This window comes from Monodelphis domestica, chromosome 4, assembly GCF_027887165.1.
Source record: "Monodelphis domestica isolate mMonDom1 chromosome 4, mMonDom1.pri, whole genome shotgun sequence".
Taxonomy (NCBI): domain Eukaryota; kingdom Metazoa; phylum Chordata; class Mammalia; order Didelphimorphia; family Didelphidae; genus Monodelphis; species Monodelphis domestica.
This window is the reverse complement of record NC_077230.1, coordinates 419946096-419967727: the sequence shown is the minus strand read 5'-3', so window position 1 is coordinate 419967727 and position 21632 is coordinate 419946096. Positions and strand designations below refer to the sequence as shown.

Genomic DNA, 21632 nt, shown 5'->3' with positions numbered 1-21632 from the left:
AACTAGGGCCGGGCGGGCCGCAAGGCGCATGCGGCGAGTCGAGCTGCTGGGTTTTTATAGTGCGCACGCGCAGTATGGAAAGCCCTGCTGTGGAGGAGGTGCTGACCCACGGGGATTTGCACGGCACTGGGTGGTTACATGAGCCAGCTTTGACCAACGCGTCCTAGGGCAGGGAAACGTTGCCAGCCGGTTCCTAGGCCTCGACCCACCATAAGGTGCAGGGGGGAATCCGAGCCGGTCCGTGATACCCCCTCTGCTTAGGGTCACCAGAAAGAGGAGACTCGCCCAGCGGGGCTCCGGAAAGCAGTCCAAAAACCTTACTCCCAGCGCATCCCCAGCCAGTAGTAGACACTGACACACACCGCCCCCAGGCTTCGGACTTGCTCTGACTCCCATCTCCCTGAGAGTTCTCCCTAGCCCCTTCTCCCATCCCCTGGCCCTGGGGGTCGGGCTCTTCTCTATATCCCTTCCCCAGAGCGGGGACGGGCTCGGCCCAAAGTTCTACAGAACTACAAGCCGCAATGTGGATTTGACCCAAGTTAACCAGGAAAGGGCTGCTTCGGGGTACTGGCAGGGCTGGGGAACCTCATCTAATAGATTGAGAGGCCCAAGGCGGCCAAGACTGGTTGACCCCTCCCTCCGTTGGGTGGGTAAAATGACATCTCGAGGATCCCGTCAAAGTTCTAACCATCCTGAGATTATGAAAGATTCCTTGACCCAAAGTTGGTCTTACTGGAGAGCATCCTCCAGGCTATGTCCCAAGAGGTTGCCCTTTTCCTTAGAAAGGCAAGCTCCTCTATGTGGCCCTTGATCCCCAAATCCTAAACTTTCACCACCAGCCTGGCCCCAGCCATCCTCTCACCCCCTTTTCAGTCTCCCCCTATCTACTGGCTCCTTCTTGCTCCCTCGACAAACCCTTGGCTCCTGTCCTTAAACTCCCTCATGTTCCAACCACCCTATTGTTACCTTCTCTCTCCTCCCTTTCATGACACTACTGGAGAAAGTCCCCTGTGCCACCTTTGCTTCTACCCAGAGGCTGCTGAATGAAGGTCCATGCAACCATTCTGATTTGATAGAGATTTGTTCCACTGATGCTGGGCAATCCCTATCGTCCCTAATCAATTCTCTGGGTTCTAAAACTTCTCATTCCTCCTCAAACCTCCTATGGCTCCCCTTCTTCACCCCCACCACATTCTACCATATTCTAGAGAAAAAAATTGAGGCCATTCATTGCCTCTTCATCTTCTATCACTAAGATGCCTTGTCACTCCCCCATCACTCCATCCTCACACTAAGGAGCCATCCCATTTTTTCTGTCATCCTCTCCCTTTTTATTTTCTATTTCTCCCTCTCTAGCTCATTCTCTCCTGCTTCCCAACTTGCCCATCTCCCCATGCTGAAATAAATCACTTGATCGTCCATCCCCTGCCTGCTGACTGTCCTCTCTCTTCTGCCCTCTGTAACTAAATTTCTTCAGAAGACTATCTCCAACAGCTGCTTCTGCTTTCTCTCCCCTGGCTCTCTTTAGCCTCTTCCAGTTCAGCTTCAGACCTCATCATTGCACCAAAACCGTTCTCTCCAAACTTACCAGTGATCTTAGTTGCCCAATCCAGTGACCTTTTCTCAATCCTCATTCTTGAGCTCTCTGCAGTCTTTGACACTATTACTCTCACTGTAATACTTTTCTCGAGGTTTTCAGGACACCACTTTCAATGTTCTCCTACCTCTCTTGACTGCTTCCTTTCTGTCTCCATTGCTGGATCCTGCTCTAGATCACACCCTCTGACTGGGGGTATCCCTTGGGCCTCTGTCCTGGACCCTGTTCTCTTCTCCCTCCACTACCTCACTTGGTGACCTCATCAGATCTCATGCATTTAATGACCATCTCTGCTGATGATTCTAAGATCTCTCTTTCCTGTCCCAATCTCTCTGCTGACCTCCAATTTCAGTTTCCAAGTGCCTTTAAGACATCTTGAAAAGCATGCCCAGTAGACATCTACTCATTATGTCCAAAATAGAACTCACCTTTCCCCCAAACCCCACCCTCCACCACCACCTTCCTCCCATCCCTCAGGTTGCCACATCATTCTGCATTCCTCATTCACCCCCCAAAATCCATGCTATTGTCAAGACCTGTCAATGATGCCTCTGCAGCATCTTCCAAATACACTAACACTTGCAGGTCCTGGTCACGTCACCCTGGGGGACAACTGCAAAGCTACTGGGGAAGGAAGGAGGGCAGATCTGCCTGCCTCTGTTTGACCCATGAACAAGACCCTCCATCTCTGGGCTCCAGGCATCCTCTATGGCTGTCCCCTTGGCCTGGCTGGAATGTTCTTGTTCTTCATTTCCACCTCTCCTCATTTCTTTTCAATCCCAGCTAAAATCCCACTTCCCACAGCAAGCCTTTTACCAACCCCTCTTCATTCGGGTTCTTTCTCTTGTCATTTTATATTGTAATTCTTCCTGTATAACCTGCTTTGTATATATTTGTTTAGACGTTGTCTCTCAATAAATCGTGAGTTCTTCGAGAACTGGCTTTTGCCTCTTCCTGAATCCCCAGTGCTTAGCACTGGGCCTGACATATGGTAAGCACTTAATGTTAATTTTTGACCCATGTCTGGGGCCCATCCTTCCTCCCCTCCACTCTTGCTTGTTGACAACACAATAGGAATCACCTCCTATGGAAAGCCTTTCCTGACTCCCCAATTAATATTCCTCCCTCTCCTAGAATGATGGCTTCCTTTTTACTTATGGATAGAAATGTTTTAATCCTGACTGTAGACTTTCCAGTAGAACTGAAGCTTCTTGGGGGCAGAGACCATTTTTGGTTTTGTCTTGTATCTCCAAGATCCTGCATAGTGCCTAGCACACAGTAGGTGCTTAATAAAGGCTGAAATTAATGAAAAGTGGCAGGTAGGAAGGCCTCTTTTGCTTTTAAGAAGTCCCAGCAGCACACCAATAGCCATTCAAAAACCCTATTTAATAAGCTATACAGTAGGCACGTACAAAAAAACCAAACAATGTACAAGTCACCATAGGACCTTGGACTCAATGCAGAAGGTTCCTCCCCATGTGAGGGAGGCCCTGATATGTCATCGATATGAAGGTATTTTCCCACTGATTCTCTGAAATCTTGGCCTTTTCCAACAAAAATAACAAACCCCAAAACTTAGGCAAAGATTTAAGAGCTACTCAGATCCAACTTTTTTGTCTTTTCTCTACCCCCTCCCCCCCAGAGATACGATTGGAAAAAGGGGAGAGGTCACCCAACTAAATGGTGCCGAACCTCCAAGAGCACATCACAAGACCTTAAGAAGCATGTGATGACTCTGTGCTTTCCCTGCCCAGTTCCCAATTATGACCCAACATAGGACATGGCTGCCCCATCGGACATCTGGGCTATCCAATGGGGCAGCAAAGAGAAGCCGTGGCCATGCCAGGGGCATACTTCCCATTGGGCTGTGCCTAGGAGAGAGACAGCTGTGCCCCAGCAGCCTCGTGCACACGCACACACGCCTTGGCTGGGAGCTGGGGCTGGCTTTTCTGAGGCCCTGGCCTTTTTCTTCACATCACCACCGGAGGGGGCCCCCCTCGGCCCCAGCTTCCTCCTCATCTTCCTCCTCTCGAGGCTCACTCCTGAAGGGCTTCACGGGCCACTTCATTCTGACCAGAGGCTCCACGTGTTCCTGCAGGCGATGGCGCTTCATATGGGCATTCCGACTCTTGATCTTATCAAATACCCTGAAGAAAAAGTGGGGAGAATGGGATGTCCAAGAATCGCCCCAGAGGACAAAACTACAGAGGGGGACAGGAATAACTACCTCTCACACTCCCGGCATGGGAACACCCCCTGGCTCTCAGCACTCCCTGGCGGCTCAGGTGTCCTCTTGGGGCCAATGGTGGGGCTGGAGGTGACACTGGCCTCTCTCCTGTAACTCTTAGTTTTGATCTTCAGCTCTGGGGTTGGCCGGTGACTGAGCCGGTCTCGAGGACTGCAGGCCACCTGAGGAGAGGAGATGCTCAGGCCCCTGAACGCCGGGGAGCTCAGGCTCCAGAGCCAGTCAGACCCCTACCAGAGGAAGCTCTAATAAGGGGGAGCAACTGCCCAGATGGTGGTAAAAGCAAGGAAAGGGGTGGGGGTTAAATGGCAGGAAACTCTTTCCTGTAAAGAAATCCCTTTCCTTCAAGACCCCTTCAGGATCTCCCCCCCAATGTCACCCTCCACCCCACCGTGGCCAGGGACAGTGGGGAACTTCCAAGCCGGACCATCTCAGGGCTAAACTTGGGTCAGAGATTTCCCAGAGCATCCTTCTACCTTTTCTTCTGTCCTTTCTACCTCATCCTGCTCTCTCTTGACCCTCTTTTCTAGCCCTGGGGCTCGGCCGCAGTCAAACTTTATCATTTTTTTCCAGATATAGTAATACTCAACACACTGGGCCACATTCTTTGTCTGAATCTAGTAAAAGAAAACAGAAGCAGGTCACAGAATATGTAAAAGTGGCTTCCCACCAGCCATGACTTTGACAACCAAACTCTAGACCCCATCCCATTAGGACCTCTCAAGTCTACTGTTCTTTCCAGTCTTCCTAATTCTCAAGTCCATCAACTTTCCAGTGTGGCATGAGACAAAAAACACTGGATTTGTAGTCAAAAAGTTCAGTTGTGTCCAACCCTTCATGACCCCATTTGGCTTTTTCTTGCCAAAGATACTAGAATGGTTTGACATTTCTTCCTCGAGCTCATTTTATAGATGAGGAAACTGAGGCCAACTGGATTAAATTACATACCTAGGGTCACATAGCTAATAAATGTCTGACATTAGACATCGACTCAGGAAGATGAGTTTTCCCAATGCCAGGCCCAGGGCCACCCAGCCACCTGGCAGCCAAAACCCTGAGGTTTAAATGCTGGCTCTGGGACTTCCTACGAGGGTAACCTGGAGTGAGTCCCACGACTACTGAGAATTTCTAAGCCCCAGGATTACAGCTGATAGTTGCGGTTTTACTAGACGCTTCCCCCAGCCCCTCAATCCCAGTGCTTTCCCTCAGCAAATCATTTCCTATTTCTACTGAGCATAGTTTGCTTTGTATAGTTTGCTTGTTGCCTTCCACTATTTGGAAACTCCTCAAGGGTAGGAACTGTCTTTTGCCTCTTTTTGAATCCCCAGTACTTAGCGCATACACTGCCTGGCAAATACTAGACACTTAATGTTTATTTATTGATTGACTGTGCCATTTCACTATGGAACTGCCAGAGGTGAAGAGAATGGAAAAAACAGGCTGCTGGTGGTGCTACTGAGATGAGAAGAACTGAGTTCAAATCTAGACTCTAATGCTTACTAGCTGCATGACCCTGGACAAGTCATTTCACCTCTTTCAGCTTAAATTTCCTCAACTGCAAAATAGGGACAACATCTCCCTAGCAGGGGCATTACAATGAAATGAGGGATTTGGTTGTTGGTATTAGGCAGGGACCAAAGGGCTACTTCTTAGCCACCTCTTCCATTATCCAAAGGTCCTACTTTCACAGACTGTCAATATCAATGGCTAGCAAGGGTGACCCCCAGGCTGGGTGAACCAATTCCAAAGTGGCCTCCATGGAGGCCCATGTGAGAGTGAGCCCTTACCGTCTTGTGTATCAGATAAAAATCCTTCTTATGAGCACAAAAAGCCTTCTTAAACAGCCTCTTCTCCACAGGAGTCCAGATATCTGAACCTGTCAAACACAGGGAAGAAAGTGACTCTCTCTTGTGTCATCAAGTCCTGTTACACTGACCCAACAAGGAGAGGCCCATTCCTGAGAAGCCGGAAGGGAACTGAGTCACAGCCACCTACTCCCTCTCCCCCCTACCTCCTGCCCTCTGTATTGAACTCCAGAGGGAGGCCAGCCTCGGGACCACACCCACTTCCCAGTGGTCACCCTGGGACATCGCCTGAGCCCCAGGGAGGGGGAGGGGGCCCAGGAACCACGGGGAGCTCTTTGCAGACATGAGGGCATGGTAAAGACCAAAAAGAACACAGGAACACCCAAAGCAGAGAGCTTTGGCAGAGCTGTCTCATCTCCAGCAGGGACCTCACTAAGACATCTCCACCTGCCTGTGTAACGATAGTCAGCAAGAGGATGAGACGGAGCCTTCTGGGGTCCTCTGAGTAACAGGGTCTCTAGAGCATCCTAGAACCAAGGCAGGTCACTTGATAAGGTTACCGAGTCACCTTCCTGGATTCCCCAAGTGGTAACCAATTTCTCCCTCGGCTCTCTCCAACTACCTTGTTTTATAGGCCTCTAATCATGAAATATTGGGCATTTTAGTTCTTATCTGCACATATGTCTTAACCCCCTGTAACCATTCCTCGAGGTCCATTAAATTAAATTCTCCACTAAATTCAGCCATTACCCAGAGTCCTCTAAATGCTTGCTGTTTGTTGTCCTACAGACACATTAATTCAATATAATGTGCACTTCTTAAGCATCTACTATGTGCTTTCCTAAGCAAGGTATCTTGGGGATACAGACAAATATGAAAATAGATTGCCCTCAAGGAGTTGTACCTTCCTGTAGGAGGGAAATCCTAGAGATACAGAGAAGCAAATTCAATAGACACACAAAGTCAATACAAAATAATTTGAGGAGGAAACCCACATAAAAGAGATTGGGAAACAAGGAGCAGCAAAGGCAGAATGGCCAGAGGACAAAGCAGGCCAATGGGGAGTTGTAGGGAAACCGTCTGGGAACAAAAACTGGAGCCAGCTTGGGAAAGGCTTTAAATGCCACCAGGAATCTGTCCTGTCTCCTAGAGAGAAGGATGGATGGAAAGGAGAGAACTGAGGCAGGAAGGAGGCTCCTGGAACAGGCCAGGGGACAGGGAAGCAGCCAGAGGAGTGGAGAGAAGGGAACAGATGTGAGCTACATTCTGAAAATGAAAATCAGCAAGACTTGGCCTGGCTGACTAAGTGAGGAGAGAGCCAGGGGAGCGAGGGAAGCCCTGGACGACTGGGGGGGAATCCCGGCACTACCCTCAACGGTGAGAAAGAGAGAACCCATCTTGGGTGGGGAGGTAACATGTCTGTTTTGGACATGGTGGGTTTTAGATCTTCCTGGGACATTCAGGTGAGGATGTCCAGCAAGAAGCTATAATTGGAAATGACTCAGGAGATGAGGAAGGCTTCCCCAAGCCTGGGCATTCCTCAGGCTATTACTATCATCAGACACAAAAGAACTAGACCAAATCCAAGCCAAATGAGCCTGTGTTTGGGTGTTTTCAGATATCAGGGATAAAAGGGAGAGATTAATTATTCTTAAATGAATTTCTTAAAGCCTAGGGGGAGGGGAGGAGAGATGTTACCCCCTCCCACCTGTCAGGGCTTTTCTGCTCTTGCTCCTCCATGGGCCGCCAGCCCCTTACCCGTATATCACCCTGGGCCTCATGCAGGCAGTGCAGTGCAAGTTCCAGATTGGTCCCGCCTCCTGGCATCACACTGGAGCAGGCCACATTACACAGTTCAGTCACTATGGGCACATGGGGAGAGCAGGAGGAGAGGATTCAAGAAGATTATACCATACCCAAAGGGTCCCTTTCAACGTGTCCCAGACAGGTCCCTGGCCACCTCCCTCAGCCAATTCTGGGGAGCCCCAGTGAAGGAATGGGAAGGACTCAAGAAAGAGATGAGAGACTCCCTGCTGCTGGGGCTCTGACCAAATTCCTCTGGGTACCAAGGCCACAAAGGGATGGGCAAGGTGGCCACACTGATTCCAGAACAAGCTCCCAGACAGCTAGACGTTGAAAGGGCCACTGGGCCCTGCTTTCTGTGTGGGATGGCCTCCCTCTTGGGGAGGGGAGGGGGGAAATGGAGGTGACCCTGAAGCCTCAGCCACCTCTGTCTTGAGTATCTGGGTTGGTCATCACATCTCCCCACGGCTTCCACACCAGTGAAGCACCATGCTGGTCGCTTTCTGCCAGAGAACTCTCTCTGGGCTTCGGTATCTCTGCCTGGAACCGGCTCCCTATATTGATGTGTCTGAAATGGGGATGATACAAAGTAACCAGGGCATAACCAAAAGATACAGTGGAGTCAAAAAGTGTCCAGCTCAGGCCACGTTGTCCCTGACCAAATGGCTAGCCAGGCGATCCATCATTGCTAACAGTGTCTGGGCTGTTACCAGTGTCTATGGCAGAGTCCCAGCCTCTCTGGAGTCTCCCACGTTCCACTCTCAGACCCTCTGGACGTTGAGGGAAAGGAAGGTACCACTTTGTGGACCCCTACATTTGTGGGTCTGCTTTCACACGTCCACACATCACTCCACTGTTCAAAAAGTATTCTGTGGCTCCTGTACTATCTCCCATCTCTGAGGCTCTTGCTCATCTTCCCTGATCCCCTGATCCTCCAGGAAGATTCTTTCCTCTGCAGTGCTATCCTGCTTGAGGTTACCCCTTTTGAATGGCACTTTTCCCAACCCATCTGGTGTTATATCATGGTCATATTCTCTCCTGTAACTGCAACCTCCAAAGGAATCATCTCTTACTCATCTCTGTATGTACCACAGGGGCAGAGACTGTACCCTCCAATTAATCCTTCCTGCCTCAAATGGTTCATGAGCCGCCAGGAGGGGGTTGGCACCTTCCCCAAGATCTGACCATGCCATTCCCCTACTATTCATTCCAGGAGTTCCCTACTGCCTCCAGAAAAAAAAGCCCTTCAAAAGCTGAGCCCCAAAATTTAACAAAAATGTTAAAATTTGTTTTTAGATATCATGTAACTGAGGAAAAATAAAATATTATTGAGAAAGAAACAGGAGATGACACAGGACTAAGACTCTTATTATATTTTCACCCAGATAATGGCTAACTCATGAAATGGACAAAAGAAAGAATTGGTATTACTTCATGGCATAGGAACTCTCTCTCTAATTAAAATTGGAGTGTATATATATATATATATGCCAGCCTCTCTTCCCACCCTTGGGAATCCTGCCTTACACCTGGTCCTGCCATCATCACTTCCACTTTATGGAATCCTTTCCTTCCTGCAGGCAACAGCTCAAGGCCCCACTTTCTACAAAAAGGCTATCTTAGCTCAAGTCCCCCAACTCCAAGTGTATTCTCTCCCAAAGGACCTTATTTTCCCTAGTCTACATTTACTTATTCTATACCCACTATCTGGATCCCCAGCATAGCGCTTGACACCCAAGGCCCAAGGGCTAAATAAATGCTGGTTGACTAGCTAAATGACCAACTGAACAGTACCCCCTTCTCCACCCCAGCCCATGGCAGCCAGGAGTCACCTGGTACCACTTGCTGGACACTCTCCTTGATGAGGGACAACGACTCTGGGGCTGACTCAGGGGACAATCCCTGCTGGATGAGACAGCCAGGCTCCCCTCAGCCAAAGATGGGAAGAAAGCGCTCTACCCACTGGGATTTCTCAAGTATCAGTCTCCTAGCATCATTCATTCTCAACTCACGGTTCAATGCTGATCTTGGTGTCATCTTTGACCACAGCAATTCCAAAAGAGCCATCCACTTGGTCTAGAAAACATGACCCATATTAGACAGGGAAGCCAAGAAATTACCATGGCCCTCCCTGTCCCTTTGAAGCCTGTCTACACTCAGAGGCAAAACTGAATGACCTCTTTTATAAAGTGAGGGTTCCCCTCCAAGGCCCCTTTCCCAGATCAAACATTACATGTTCCACATTTAAGGGGCTTCCAGCTCCGACCTTAGGTCCCTTCTAGAACAAGCATTCTGTGTTCCAAGGCCACCTGCAGCTTTTTTACGCTCCAGTTCCATTCCAGGCTATGATTGAGGAGTACAGGGGGGTTGGGTCCCACCCTTTGAAGCAGGTCTCTGCTGATCCCAGACTAGGGCCCACAAACAACAGAAGAGGGCTGGAGGTGTCTGCTGCCGCCTGCCCATTGATAACGATGGTCATCACTCACCCAGCACAGCCCCATAAAGCCTGTCGGGACCAGAATGACTAGACGTGGAGAAGAGAGTGTTGAAATACAGTCCTGACCCTTCACGGATTGGACTAAGCATTGGAGGTGGTGTATATGGAGAACACTGGAATAAACCCTTCAGGAGATGGTCAACCAGGAACACAGGTGAACGAAGGCAGCTCTGATAGCAGCCACCAGGGCCTGGCTGAATCTCTCCAAAGACAGAGGTTGGAGGAGGGATAAATAATGCCTTGGGCTGGGGGCGTTTTTTTCTTTTTCTGTGTTGGCTGGTTTCCTTAGTGTCTCTCTCTTCCCGGCTAGCCCTCTCATGTCCCTAGAGAATGAAAATATTGAGAGCCTCAAATGTTCACTTGCAGTTAACAGTAACTCATATTTTCATAGCATTTAGGGTCTAAATACTCTTTAAAAAATAGATTAGTAGGGCAGGTCCTATTAGCCCCACTTTGTAGATGAGAAAACTGAAGTTTAAAAGAGGAAAAACACAAAGCCAGAGTCAGAGCTGGGATATCAAATCTCAGGATCTTTCCATTATTCCACTCTGGTTCTGACTCTAGGAAGGGAAACAATTTGGATCATATAACTTCAGAAAACTTATGTGGAAATTTGTTATTACATGTAATTGGTTTGTAAGTTGTTTTTTTTTATTACCAATCTATCTCTGGAATAGGACACTCTCAAAAGCAAAGTGGAACTCCCAGGACTGATCAACTGCTATGACAGACAAGAGGTCACCCTCCAGAGAGCACCCCTGGGGCACTCTCAGGGTGGGAAGGGTTGTTCTAGGCAATCCCTCTCAGTTGTGAACAGCCCTCACCTGGGGGCTACACCCAGGGAGAAAAGGGTTGGAAATAAGAGCCCAGCTCCCCTTATGTATGGTGGTGACAATGTGAACACAGAAAAAGCATTAACCATCTCTGGGCCTTCTTCCTTCCTTCAGAGGGAGGGCCACAACTTGGAAAGCATTCTCTCAAGGGCTTCATGGTTGGAATGGGCTTGCTGACTTGATTCAGTTTTCCTTTCCCTTCTGACAAAAGGGACCTGACCCTCTTGACTTGGTGGGACCTGAATCAGCACCCACCTTGGCCAGGCTCCCTGGGGGTCTGCTCCCAGCTGGCACAGGGACAGACACGGGGGTCACCAAGGGCGCTGCAGCGAGGTCTTCTAAGGGCCTCTTGGCTCCTGGGGAACTTTGTCCCTCCCCCTCTGGCCTCAGGACCAATCTCTGGGGTTTGCAATACTCTGCACTATACACCTGAACCCAAGAAAGAGACACGTCTTTAGACAGTAAGCATGGAAAGAAAAGGAGGAATATGCATATTCCAGCCAAGTCAAAGCTCTTCCTCCTCTGTTCAAAGCCTCATAGGCTACGGAGGGATAACTGCATTTTCTAAGGGAGTGCATAGGCCCAAAACTTGCGGCCAGCCCAGAGACAAGGTTCATGCTCTAAAGCTGGGGCCAAAAGCCCCAGAACCCCAGTTCTAGGTGCTCTATCACTCCATACACATAAATACACACATGCACGTGGAATTATCTGCCAAAATTCCAGGTCCTCTGAGTTAAATTAGAGTCCCATTCCAGGATTTCTCTTTGGCCCACAAGACTTGGGGCCAGCCCTGCAGTCATCCATAATGGAAAATGGCCATGGTCCTATTTCCCCTTCACCTGTTGCTCCTGTCTCCCTCTCGGTGATGGCCACTGGTCACTGTGAAAGCACATGTGGCTGCTCAGCCCCTTCTCAGTGTAAAACATCTGGCTACAGTTCTTGCAGACGTAGGAGCTCCTGGGCTCGGTCCAGGCTGGAGAGACGCCATTAAGCTGGTCACTAAGGGCAGAAGGGACCAAGTAATCACTTAAAGGCAAGCCATTCGAATCTACTCAGGAAGCAAGCTTTGGGGAATGACCCAAAGGGGGAGTGGAGCCTGACCAACAGCCCATGCCCCAAAGGGCCTTTCTTTGTCCTCTCTCCCACTCTACTACTCAGACAGCCCTGGTGTCTTTCCTATAGGAGGGAAGCTTCCTGAGCACAAGGTTGATTGGTTGATTTCTGCACAGTGCTGTGCACATAGGACATGCTTCACAAATGTTTGCTGCATTAGAATGAATTCTGGGGCCAGTTCTTGGCTCACTAGGCCACCCCTAAGGAAGCACATTCATAACACAAGAATCTGCTGAAGGCGTTCCCCTGGGTAGGAGGCAGGACTTGGGCTTACCATCCTGTCACCAAGCTCTCTTCCCTCGCTGGGTTGGGCAGTCTGTAGATATTTCCACCCTGCACATTAGGGAACACATCTAAATGATTATGTCAGAAACAGAGGGGAAAGGATCACAGCCAGAGAGCACCCGGTCATTTCCAGAGGCATCATGTAGGATGGGCGAGAGGGTTACTTGTTATTGGATAACAGGACATAGGGTTCAAGAGGGATTTAGAGTTGGTACTGAAGCATTTTCCTCAACAATCCTGTGAGGTAGGCAGAGCAAACATTACTATCCCCATGTGCTAGATTAAGAAATTGAAGCTCAACTGCTGGGTCTGTACCCCAAAGAGATAATGGACACAAAGACTTGTACAAAAATATTCATAGCTGCGCTCTTTGTGGTGGCCCAAAACTGGAAAATGAGGGGATGCCCATCAATTGGGGAATGGCTGAACAAACTGTGGTATATGTTGGTGATGGAGTACTATTGCGCTAAAAGGAATAATAAAGTGGAGAAGTTCCATGGAGACTGGAACAACCTCCAGGAAGTGATGCAGAGCGAGAGGAGCAGAACCAGGAGAACATTGTACACAGAGACAAACACACTGTGGTATCATCGAACGTAATGGACTTCTCCATTAGTGGTGGTGTAATGTCCCTGAACAATTTGCAGGGATCCAGGAGAAAAAAACACCATTCATAAGCAAAGGATAAACTATGGGAGTGGAAACACCGAGAAAAAGCAACTGCCTGAATACAAAGATTGAGGGGACATGACAGAGGATAGACTCTAAATGAACACTCTAATGCAAATACTATCAACAAAGCAAAGGGTTCAAATCAAGAAAACATCTAATGCCCAGTGGACTTACGCGTCGGCTATGGGGGGTTGGGGGGGGGAGGAAAAGAAAATGATCTATGTCTTTAACGAATAATGCTTGGAAATGACCAAATAAAATATATTTAAAAAAAAAAAAAAAAAAAGAAATTGAAGCTCAGACATGGAATGACCTGAGGGTCCTAGGGGAATTGCACCCAGAAATGGCAATTTTCTCTTTCTACGTACCATGGGATTTGAACTGGGAAGAAAATGTGTCTCCATTTTTTTTCTGCCTTGATAGTTTTTTAAAGGCATTAGGATCTATGGTGAAGCAGACTGGGGCCCACCTCTCCAATCTTGGTTCTGACAAGAACTAAATCCTAGGCTGGCTGCCTTTAAATCCCAACTAAAATCCCGCCCTCTGCCAGAAACCTTTCTCAACACCTTTGTGTCTACCCTCTGTTAATCATTTCCCATTTCTCCTGAATAGAGTTTGCTTGGGATATGTGTTATCTCCCCTATTGGATTCTACGCTCCTTGAGAACAGGGACAGTCATTTGTTTTTTTTCTGGTATTCCTGGCACTTAGCACAGTGCCTGGCACACAGTGGGTGCTTAATAACCATTTGCTGAGTTAAAGTTTCCCATCTCCGAGCCTCAGTTCCCTTTTCGGAAAAAGAAGGATAACACCAGTACCACAAAGTTCCTAAGGATGTCATGAGTCAAGAGCTCTATAAACCCTGAAGCACTATAGAAATGGGGGTTGCTCTTATGCAGTTAATAGAGTCAAATATCTGCAGGAAAAGACAAAAACAAAACAAAAAAGGAGGAGGAAAGAAGAAAAGTCAAGGAAAGGCTAAGGAGTTCCCCCATAATGGCTTAGAAAGTTCTACTTCTCTGCAAGAAAAGCAACCTCCCAGTCCCCGCCTTCCCAAGCCCCCAAGCATCCAAGGCAGCAGGAGGGGAAGAAGAGAGTACTTGGATCCTGTTGAAGATGGTCAGCTTAGACTTCATGTCCCGCGCGGGGTCTGCCGAGGCTCCGGCCGAGGAGAAGGAAGCCATGGCTACCTGGCTTGGAGACGCCGCACAGCACATGTCCATCTTCACTTTGTCCTTGCGGAAACCGGAGAATCGCTGGGCCCGGGTGCTGCCAGAGAAGAGTCGATAGCCCATTTCTCTGGCACAGGCCTGACTCTTGTCACTTTTAGTGGCCGAGGAGGCTCCATTCTCTGCCTGAGACAGCTTTGAATGGAACTGGCCTCCAGATGGCTCTTCTGCCCCAGACGGAGACGGCCGGGTATGAGCTGGGGAAAAAACATCCCCCAGACCCACATTCCCTTTTGCCGACCGCAACTGCTTGGTTATCGAAGGATCTGGATTCCCACAAGGGTCCAGGGATGACCCAAGGGAAGGCAAAGTAGGGGCCCCTTTTGGCCCTCCCTTGGAGTCCCGCCTTGTGCTTCCAGGTGAAGACTCTCTTGGAAACAGGGCCTGGGTCTTTCTCCTGCGGGCCGGCGACCCCTCCTGTTCTGGGTTTCCAGGGAGAGCATGGAATGAGTCGGCCCCTGGGGCCAGAGGCTGCTGCCACACACCTTGCAGCGGTTTCAGCAAAGCCTGCTTGGTCTCTGGGAGTGGGAGCTGAGAGGGAGCTGCTGCTACCTGGGTGTGAGAGAAGATCCTCTGAGATTTGGTGATCATCTGAAAAACCTGCATTTGCTCATGGCTCACCAGGGACTCCTGGGACTTGAGGAAAAGCTGCCTGAACAGTGGGGTACTCTCGGGTGGGAGCCCACTTGGCTTCTGCACATCCTGGAGGCCCAGCTCCCCTGGACTCTGCCAGGGGAAGGGCTCACAGTCATACTTGTTCCTCTGGGAGGGCCAGGAGCTGTCCTCCCCACCAGCAAACCTGGCATCACTCAAGGCATCCCCTGGTGCCTTCAGAAGCGTGGGAGGGAAAGAGAGTACATCCTCTGGACCAGTGCCCGCTGGAGCTAAAGGGTCCAACAGAGGGGACACAGCCCCAGGCCCAGGCCCTGGCTCCGAGGCATCCCGAGCAGAGACCGCAGGCGGCTTGTGGACAACATAAACACTGTTCCCTTTGCTCTTGGGGCAGCCAGGCAGGTTCCTGACCCACTGGAAGTTGTGACTAGATGGCTGGGAGCTGGCTGAGACTGCCTGACCTCGGAAGAGAGGCAAGCATGGCAAGGTTCCCCCATCAGACCAACTTTCAAGCCCAGCAGATGGAAGTGGGAGAAAAGGCAGTTCTGAATCAGCTGGGTCAGAGGCTCCATTCTCTCCCCCTGGAGCCATTGCTGCCAAATTCCCCGAATGGATAACCGTGAACATGTCAGAGGGAGCAGCATCCTTTCTTGGGGGACGAGGCTCCTCGGGGGTCTCAATGCCCAGGGCTCCTGTAGGTGCCAGGGCACTGGCAGGAGTACAGGAAACAGAGCCTGCAGAGGGCGGACAGGGGCCCAGGGAGGCCCTCCCATCAATATCTGGTGCCCCTGCAGTGGCAGGGCCAGGTGAGGGAAGCTTCTGGTGGACAATACTGCTCACAATGCAGCGAAGCAGGTCTCGGTTGGGCAGGAGGGAGCTGGGGGAGCGGGCCTCAGAGGGCACCAGGGGTCGGAGGCTGCTGGGCCCAGGCTGGCTGGCTGCCTCATGGGCATGGGGCGAGTCTCCGCAGGCTTCCTCTTCAGGGGGAGCCTCTTTCAGGATACACAGGCCATGCTGCACTTCATAGTGCCGGCGCAGGGAGCGATAGTCACAGTAGCTCTTGCTGCAGCCCTGCTCAATGCACACGAAGGGTTTGGTTTTCTGATGGGTCAGCATGTGTCCTGTCCTGGAGCCCAGACACAAAGAAGACAATCAGTGGGATGGCTGGGACAAAATAAACTTCAGCTCCCCAGAGAAAGGGATTTCTCTCCAAGTCTAACGTCTGTCTTTCCACTTAGTCACAACTTTCCTTGCCAAAGCAATCTGCAGCCTGGTCCCCCTGAGTCCCTCTCTGGGCAGACTAGCTATCTAACCCCACATCTACCCCACACATCATCATGAACAGCGCTTCCCAAAGGGCTCTTCCTCCACCGACAGGCTGGACCCAACTCTTCACCACCACATCGAGATGAAGACATGTCAGAATCAGGCCCTGCGCCTTGGACTTGAATGTGAAGCAGAGCACTATACTGCTTCCCTTAGGAAGAAGTCCTGGTCTTCTCTTCATTGGGCCAGGAAGGCCTAGCCCCACCACGGCCCCCAAGAACAAAAGGAATGTTTCTGAACTCTGTGGAAGATTTCCTTTAGAGCTCATCAGTCATGCATAGTGGGAAGAAGCCCTTCTTCTGGCTCAATGGGGAAGCACAGTGGCCTGGGGGCCTGGTCACTGGTCAGTCTCTTCCTAGGTTCAACACAGGAGCCTTATAATGTCTTAGGTCTTCCTGGCTGATGGTAAGCAGACCCAGTAGTTCTGGAACCCAAGCATTTCCCTCCTCTCCTCAAACTTCTCAGGGCATTTTGTCTAGACCTCTCTTCCTACCACATTGCATGCTCTTTTGGGGTTATTAGTACACTTGTTCCCCCCCCCCCATTGGATTATAAACTCCTTGGCAGAGTACAAATGTTCAATAACCATTTGGGTCAGCTACCTTCAAGTCCCCAGGCCCCAGAAGAGGGCTTGCCCTCACATTGAGCTCCTGGGCCTATGTAGCCAGATTCTCTACCAGATGAAGTAAGAGCAACTTTGCTCAAAGGCATATTCCATCTAATATGGGTAATATGGGCCCTGGCAGCAAGAAGCCCCAAAGAGGCCATTGCCTTGGAGGGGAGCAAACTGGCTCCTAAGAAGGATAATGCCCACCCACGCCCACCATCCCTCCCAGGGCTGGGTCTCGCCAGAATCCCACGTACAGGTGGTCCTGGCGTTTGAACGCTTTGCTGCAGATTTTGCAAACGTGTTTCCTTTCCTGGCTGTGTGTCAGGTAGTGTTTGCTAAGGGAGCTGGCACTGCTGAACACCTTTCCACAGAGGCTGCAATCCAGGAACGGGTTCTGGGGGGAGCTGTGCTGACGCTTTCCTTTCCTGGCACTGCCCGAGCTGGCCCTGCCTCCTTCGTCCGCCTCCTTCGACGCCTTCAGAACGCCCAGCCCTAGATCTAAACAAAAGAGGGATAGTGCAAGTTATTGATATGAGGAGAAGGGGGGCAGCCAGAGCTGGGCCGCCCATGCAAGCCTCCACATTGGCTCTGCCCCTGTCTGAGCAACCCTGGGCAGGCGAGCCTCAGTCTCCTTGTCTAAGAAACAAGGGGCTCAATTGCCATGCTACAGAAGGGCACACTGTTCAAGGCTACATGATTCATTTGCCTCTTACTGAATACCTTTACCAGGAGTCTTAGCAGGTGATGGAGTTGGCCAGACCAGACTGGTTTGAGGGTGCTTCTGGACACCCACACAGCCATGTGACTGGCTATACACATCAATTCAAGATGCCTTCTGACACTCCTCCCACCAGATCTGCTCGCAAAATACACACAACCACATGCATGTACACATGTGAATTCCTTGTCTCTTTCTCTCCCTCCCTTCCTCTACTTCCATAAGATTCAACTCTTTTGAAGACCCCATCTAACGTGGTAACTAACGAAGGTGTGAGAAGCATGCCTGTTGGCTGTTGGCTCCATTTAGGTAGATTTCTGATTTTCTGCCTATAGAAAAAAAAGCCAGAAAAAGGTGGCAGGTCTGCCCCTAAATGCTATCTGGCCCTCTCTGAGCTTCTTTTCCTTCCACTTTCTCCTAAGATAAAAATGTTCTCTCTTCTGTTTAAAGGCCTCACTGCTAATACTTGAAATATGCAAGTAGGCAAGTCTCTTCTTCTTCACAGGCCTCAGTCTCCTCATCTACCAAGAAGGAAAGAGACTAGATGATTTCTAACAGTCCTTGAAGTGTGTCATGTTAGGCACTGAATGAGTCCTGTGAACTTTCTCTATTCCAGCAAGGCATCTGAACTTAAAGGCACCTGTTTCAATTAGCATTAGTAAAAATTTTTTTAATCTTCTAAGAAAAAGAGATTAAGTTAGTTTAGTTTTGTTTTAAGTTAGAATGCATTCAGATTTCCAATCCAATTTCCAAAGAACTCATTAAATGGATTCAATCAAGTGATGGATTTATTCTTTGGCAGCTGCTGGCAGGTGAACCAGATAATTATTTAAACTACATAATTTTTAAATGTTCTCAGGTCTTCCCTTTCAACTCTGTTGCAAAAGAGAAGAACTTTGGACTGAATCAACACATTGTCTGTATAAAGATGAGTTTTCAGTTTCTGATGGAATGGGGAGAATTTTTCACGCCTAACACCCCCAGCCCCAACCTGGGTCTTCTTCAGGCTCACCCTGCAAGGAAGGCTGTGAGTCCGAATCAGCATACTCTTCCAGCAGCTTTGCCGAGTCCCCCTCCTTCCCTGAATATAAGGAGAGGGCATCGAGATTGTCCTCCAGAGCCTCACTGGCCATATCAGGCGTTGGGAGGCCAGGGTCTAGGTCCAAGCTGCTCAGGCCAGCATAGAGCAGGTCTCTTGTGTTGGGGCACAGATCCCGATTGAGGGTGTCACTACAGTTTAGCCCCTGGCTCTCCGAAAATCCAGGAAGATGCATCTCTGACTGAAGGGCACCATCATCCCCAAGGCTGTACTGGTCCATGGTGCCCTACGTCCACGTCTTAGCCAAGAGCGGCTCTCTAATTTCCAACAAGCTGACCAAGACGTGGTTTGAAGGTGGGCAAAAAATGACCTCAAGGCCCAATCCGATTCCTAAAGATAAACAAGGGTGAGACAGAGCTATCAGAAACCCCACAAAGGGAACATAGAATAGTTTACTTGTCAGATCTATGGATAAGGGAAAAATTTATGACCAAACAAGAAACAGAGAACATTATACAACATGTAAAATGAATAATTTTGATTATATTAAATTAAAAAGGGTTTTACAAAGAAAACCAATGCAACCAAGATTAGAAGGGAAAATGGGGGAAATTTTTATAATAAATTTCTCTAACAAAGATCTCATTTCTCAAATATATAAAGAACTAAATCAAATTCATAAGAATACAAGTCTTTTCCCAATTAACAAATGGTCAATGGATATGAATAAACAGTTTTCAGATAAAGAAATCAAAGCTATCAATAATCATATGAAAAAAGTTCTAAATCCCTCTTGATTAAAGAAATGCAAATTAAAACAACTCTGAGGTGCCACTTAACAACTATCAGATTATCCAATATGACAGTAAATAAAGTTAAATGATAAATGTTGGAGGGGATGTGGCAAAATTGAGATACTAATACACTGCTGGTGGAGCTGTGAACTGATCTAACCATTCTGAAAGGCAATGTGGTATTATGCCAGAAAGACTTTAAAACAATGCATACCCTATGATCCATAATATCACTACTAGGTCTGTATCCAGGAGAGATTAAAAAAAAAAAAGAGGAAGGGATCTACTTGTACAAAAATATTTATAGCTGCTCTTTTTTTTGGTGGCAAACAATTGGAAATTAAATTAAAGAGATGTCCACCAATTGGGGAATGAATGGCTAAACAAATTGTGGTATATGATAGTGATGGAATACTATTATGCTGTAAAGAATGAAGAACTGGAGGACTTCAGAAAGAGTTACGTAAACTGATGCAGAAAGAGGAACTGGGAGAACACTGTACATAGTGGCCACAATATTATACAATGATCAACTGTGATAGACTTAGCTACTCACAGCAATACAAAAATCCAGATCAAAGCATACAATTCTCCACTTGTTTGGCTTTATGTTTTGAGGTTTGGGTTTTATAAGATTCCTCACTTACAAAGATGAGCAATATGGGAATATGTTTTGCATGATAATACATTGATAACCCAGATCTAATCACCTGCCAGCACTGGGAGGGGGAAGGGAAGGGAGGCAAGGAGATAAATTAGATCACATAACTTGGGAAAACTTGTGTGGAAATTCGACATTACATGAAATAAGCCCTTGTGCACAGAAAACATGTTGGACAACATATGTGGTAAATGAATGAGATCTAGCTGTTGCCTACAGACAGGTCATGTATTTACAGATAAGATAAACTGAGGCTCACAAAATATTTGGTGGAAGAGACCTTGGATATCACACAGTTCAATCCCCATTATTTTATGGATGAAGAAACTGAGGTTCAGAGTAGAGAAGGGGCTCTATACCCAAGGTCACAGAACTGGAACTCGAACCCAGGCCTCCGGACTCCAAGCTGAGCAAGCTTTCCAGTAGGCCATGCTTGTTGCTTAAGGCTCAGAGCTGGACATCAATCAAACCAGCTCCTTTGCATCTCCAAAATAAAGGAAAACAAGGCTATTTCCACAACCCCAGTGCACAAAGGCCTCTTCCTCCATCTTAATGGCATACTATAACACCTAGGTTTGCAGGGCACTTTAATGTATTCATTAAATCACATTCCCACCATATTCAGGGTTCTTATCTTTCTAAAACCACCTGATGGGCCAAGAGAGGAGTAAGGAATCTTTCTCCATCAAAGGTCAATGATAGAAGAAAAAAACCCACCAAAGGCTACAGCAACATGACAAGCAATTACATTTCTTTCTTTTAATCCCTTACCTTGTCCCAGTATGAATTCTAAGACAGAGGAGTGGCAAGGACTAGGCAATGGGGATTAAATGACTTGTCCAAGGTCACACAGCTAGAAAGTATCTGAGATCATATTTGAACCCAGAACCTCTGAACTCCTAGGCTTGCAATCTATCCACTGCGCTACTCAGCTGCTCCCAGCAACTGCATTTCAATCAACAAGCATTTGGATCCATCTACTAAATGTAAGGCACTGGGAACACAAACCCCCAAACGGCCAATAGTCCCTGCCTCCCAAGTCTATATATGCTCCTGGAGGACACAACACGTAAATAGATGAAGGCATTCTGACAAGTACAGTTGCTTCTCAGAGGAGGTGGCCCTTGAGATGGATCTTGAAGAAACATAAGGATTCAAAAGGCAGCGGAAGAGAAGCTGGGGTTCTCAGTGTCCTACTCAACCATACTCTACAGAGCAGGAAATATAAAGTCTTCAAAAATCCTACAGCAACATAAAGGTCTATGTAAGGCTGCATGAAATATGGCAAGCTACAGCAAATTGTCAGTGATCCCCCAACCCTATCTCCATATCAATATTCTTCTGAAGACATTGCGCTGCTGAGAGTCATGGAATTCTCTGATTTCTCAAACAGCAAAATTTCAGGTAGCCCGCAGAGCAAAGGAAGGCTATCTCACAGAGGAGTCTTTGAGGCTCTACCATATTCCCATTAATAACTTGGCAGCTGACCAGATTGACAGAAAGCAGTGTTGTCATCCTACCTTGGGACAGCTAGGTGGCACAGTGGATAGAGTGCCAGGACTGGAGTCAGGAAGGCCCGAGTTCAAATCTTTAGACACTGCCTAGCTATGTGACTCTGGACAAGTTACTTAACCCTTTCCTCAACTGTAAAGTGAGCTAGGGAAGGAAATAGCAGACCACTACAGTATCTTTGCCAAGAAAATCACAAAAGGTATCATGAGGAGTCATATGGGACTGAAATGACGGACAACCATAACACAAATCCTACCTTGGAGCCTCTGAAACAGTAAAACA

General features: G+C 48.4%; 1 protein-coding gene across 4 annotated transcripts in view; it reads right to left on the bottom strand.

The window, feature by feature from the left end:
* Positions 1–2964: 2964 nt before the first annotated feature.
* ZNF541 (zinc finger protein 541) overlaps positions 2965–21632 on the bottom strand; it is a 30992-nt gene continuing 12324 nt past the window's right edge. For 2 of the 4 annotated variants that reach the window (XM_056796241.1, XM_056796240.1), the window contains exons 3-17: positions 18357–18773; positions 16881–17124; positions 13950–15816; positions 12168–12226; positions 11620–11779; positions 11036–11209; positions 9937–10270; positions 9463–9526; positions 7876–8018; positions 7406–7509; positions 6099–6174; positions 5630–5718; positions 4319–4459; positions 3825–4006; positions 2965–3744 (exon numbers count right to left, since the gene is read on the bottom strand). In XM_056796241.1, coding sequence (XP_056652219.1) covers positions 3573–3744; positions 3825–4006; positions 4319–4459; positions 5630–5718; positions 6099–6174; positions 7406–7509; positions 7876–8018; positions 9463–9526; positions 9937–10270; positions 11036–11209; positions 11620–11779; positions 12168–12226; positions 13950–15816; positions 16881–17124; positions 18357–18663 — 4116 coding nt within the window. In that variant the 5' untranslated portion in view covers positions 18664–18773 and the 3' untranslated portion in view covers positions 2965–3572. The remainder of the gene's footprint in view (positions 3745–3824; positions 4007–4318; positions 4460–5629; positions 5719–6098; positions 6175–7405; positions 7510–7875; positions 8019–9462; positions 9527–9936; positions 10271–11035; positions 11210–11619; positions 11780–12167; positions 12227–13949; positions 15817–16880; positions 17125–18356; positions 18774–21632) is intronic. The other 2 variants (XM_007491954.2, XM_056796242.1) reach the window with 2 other exon arrangements.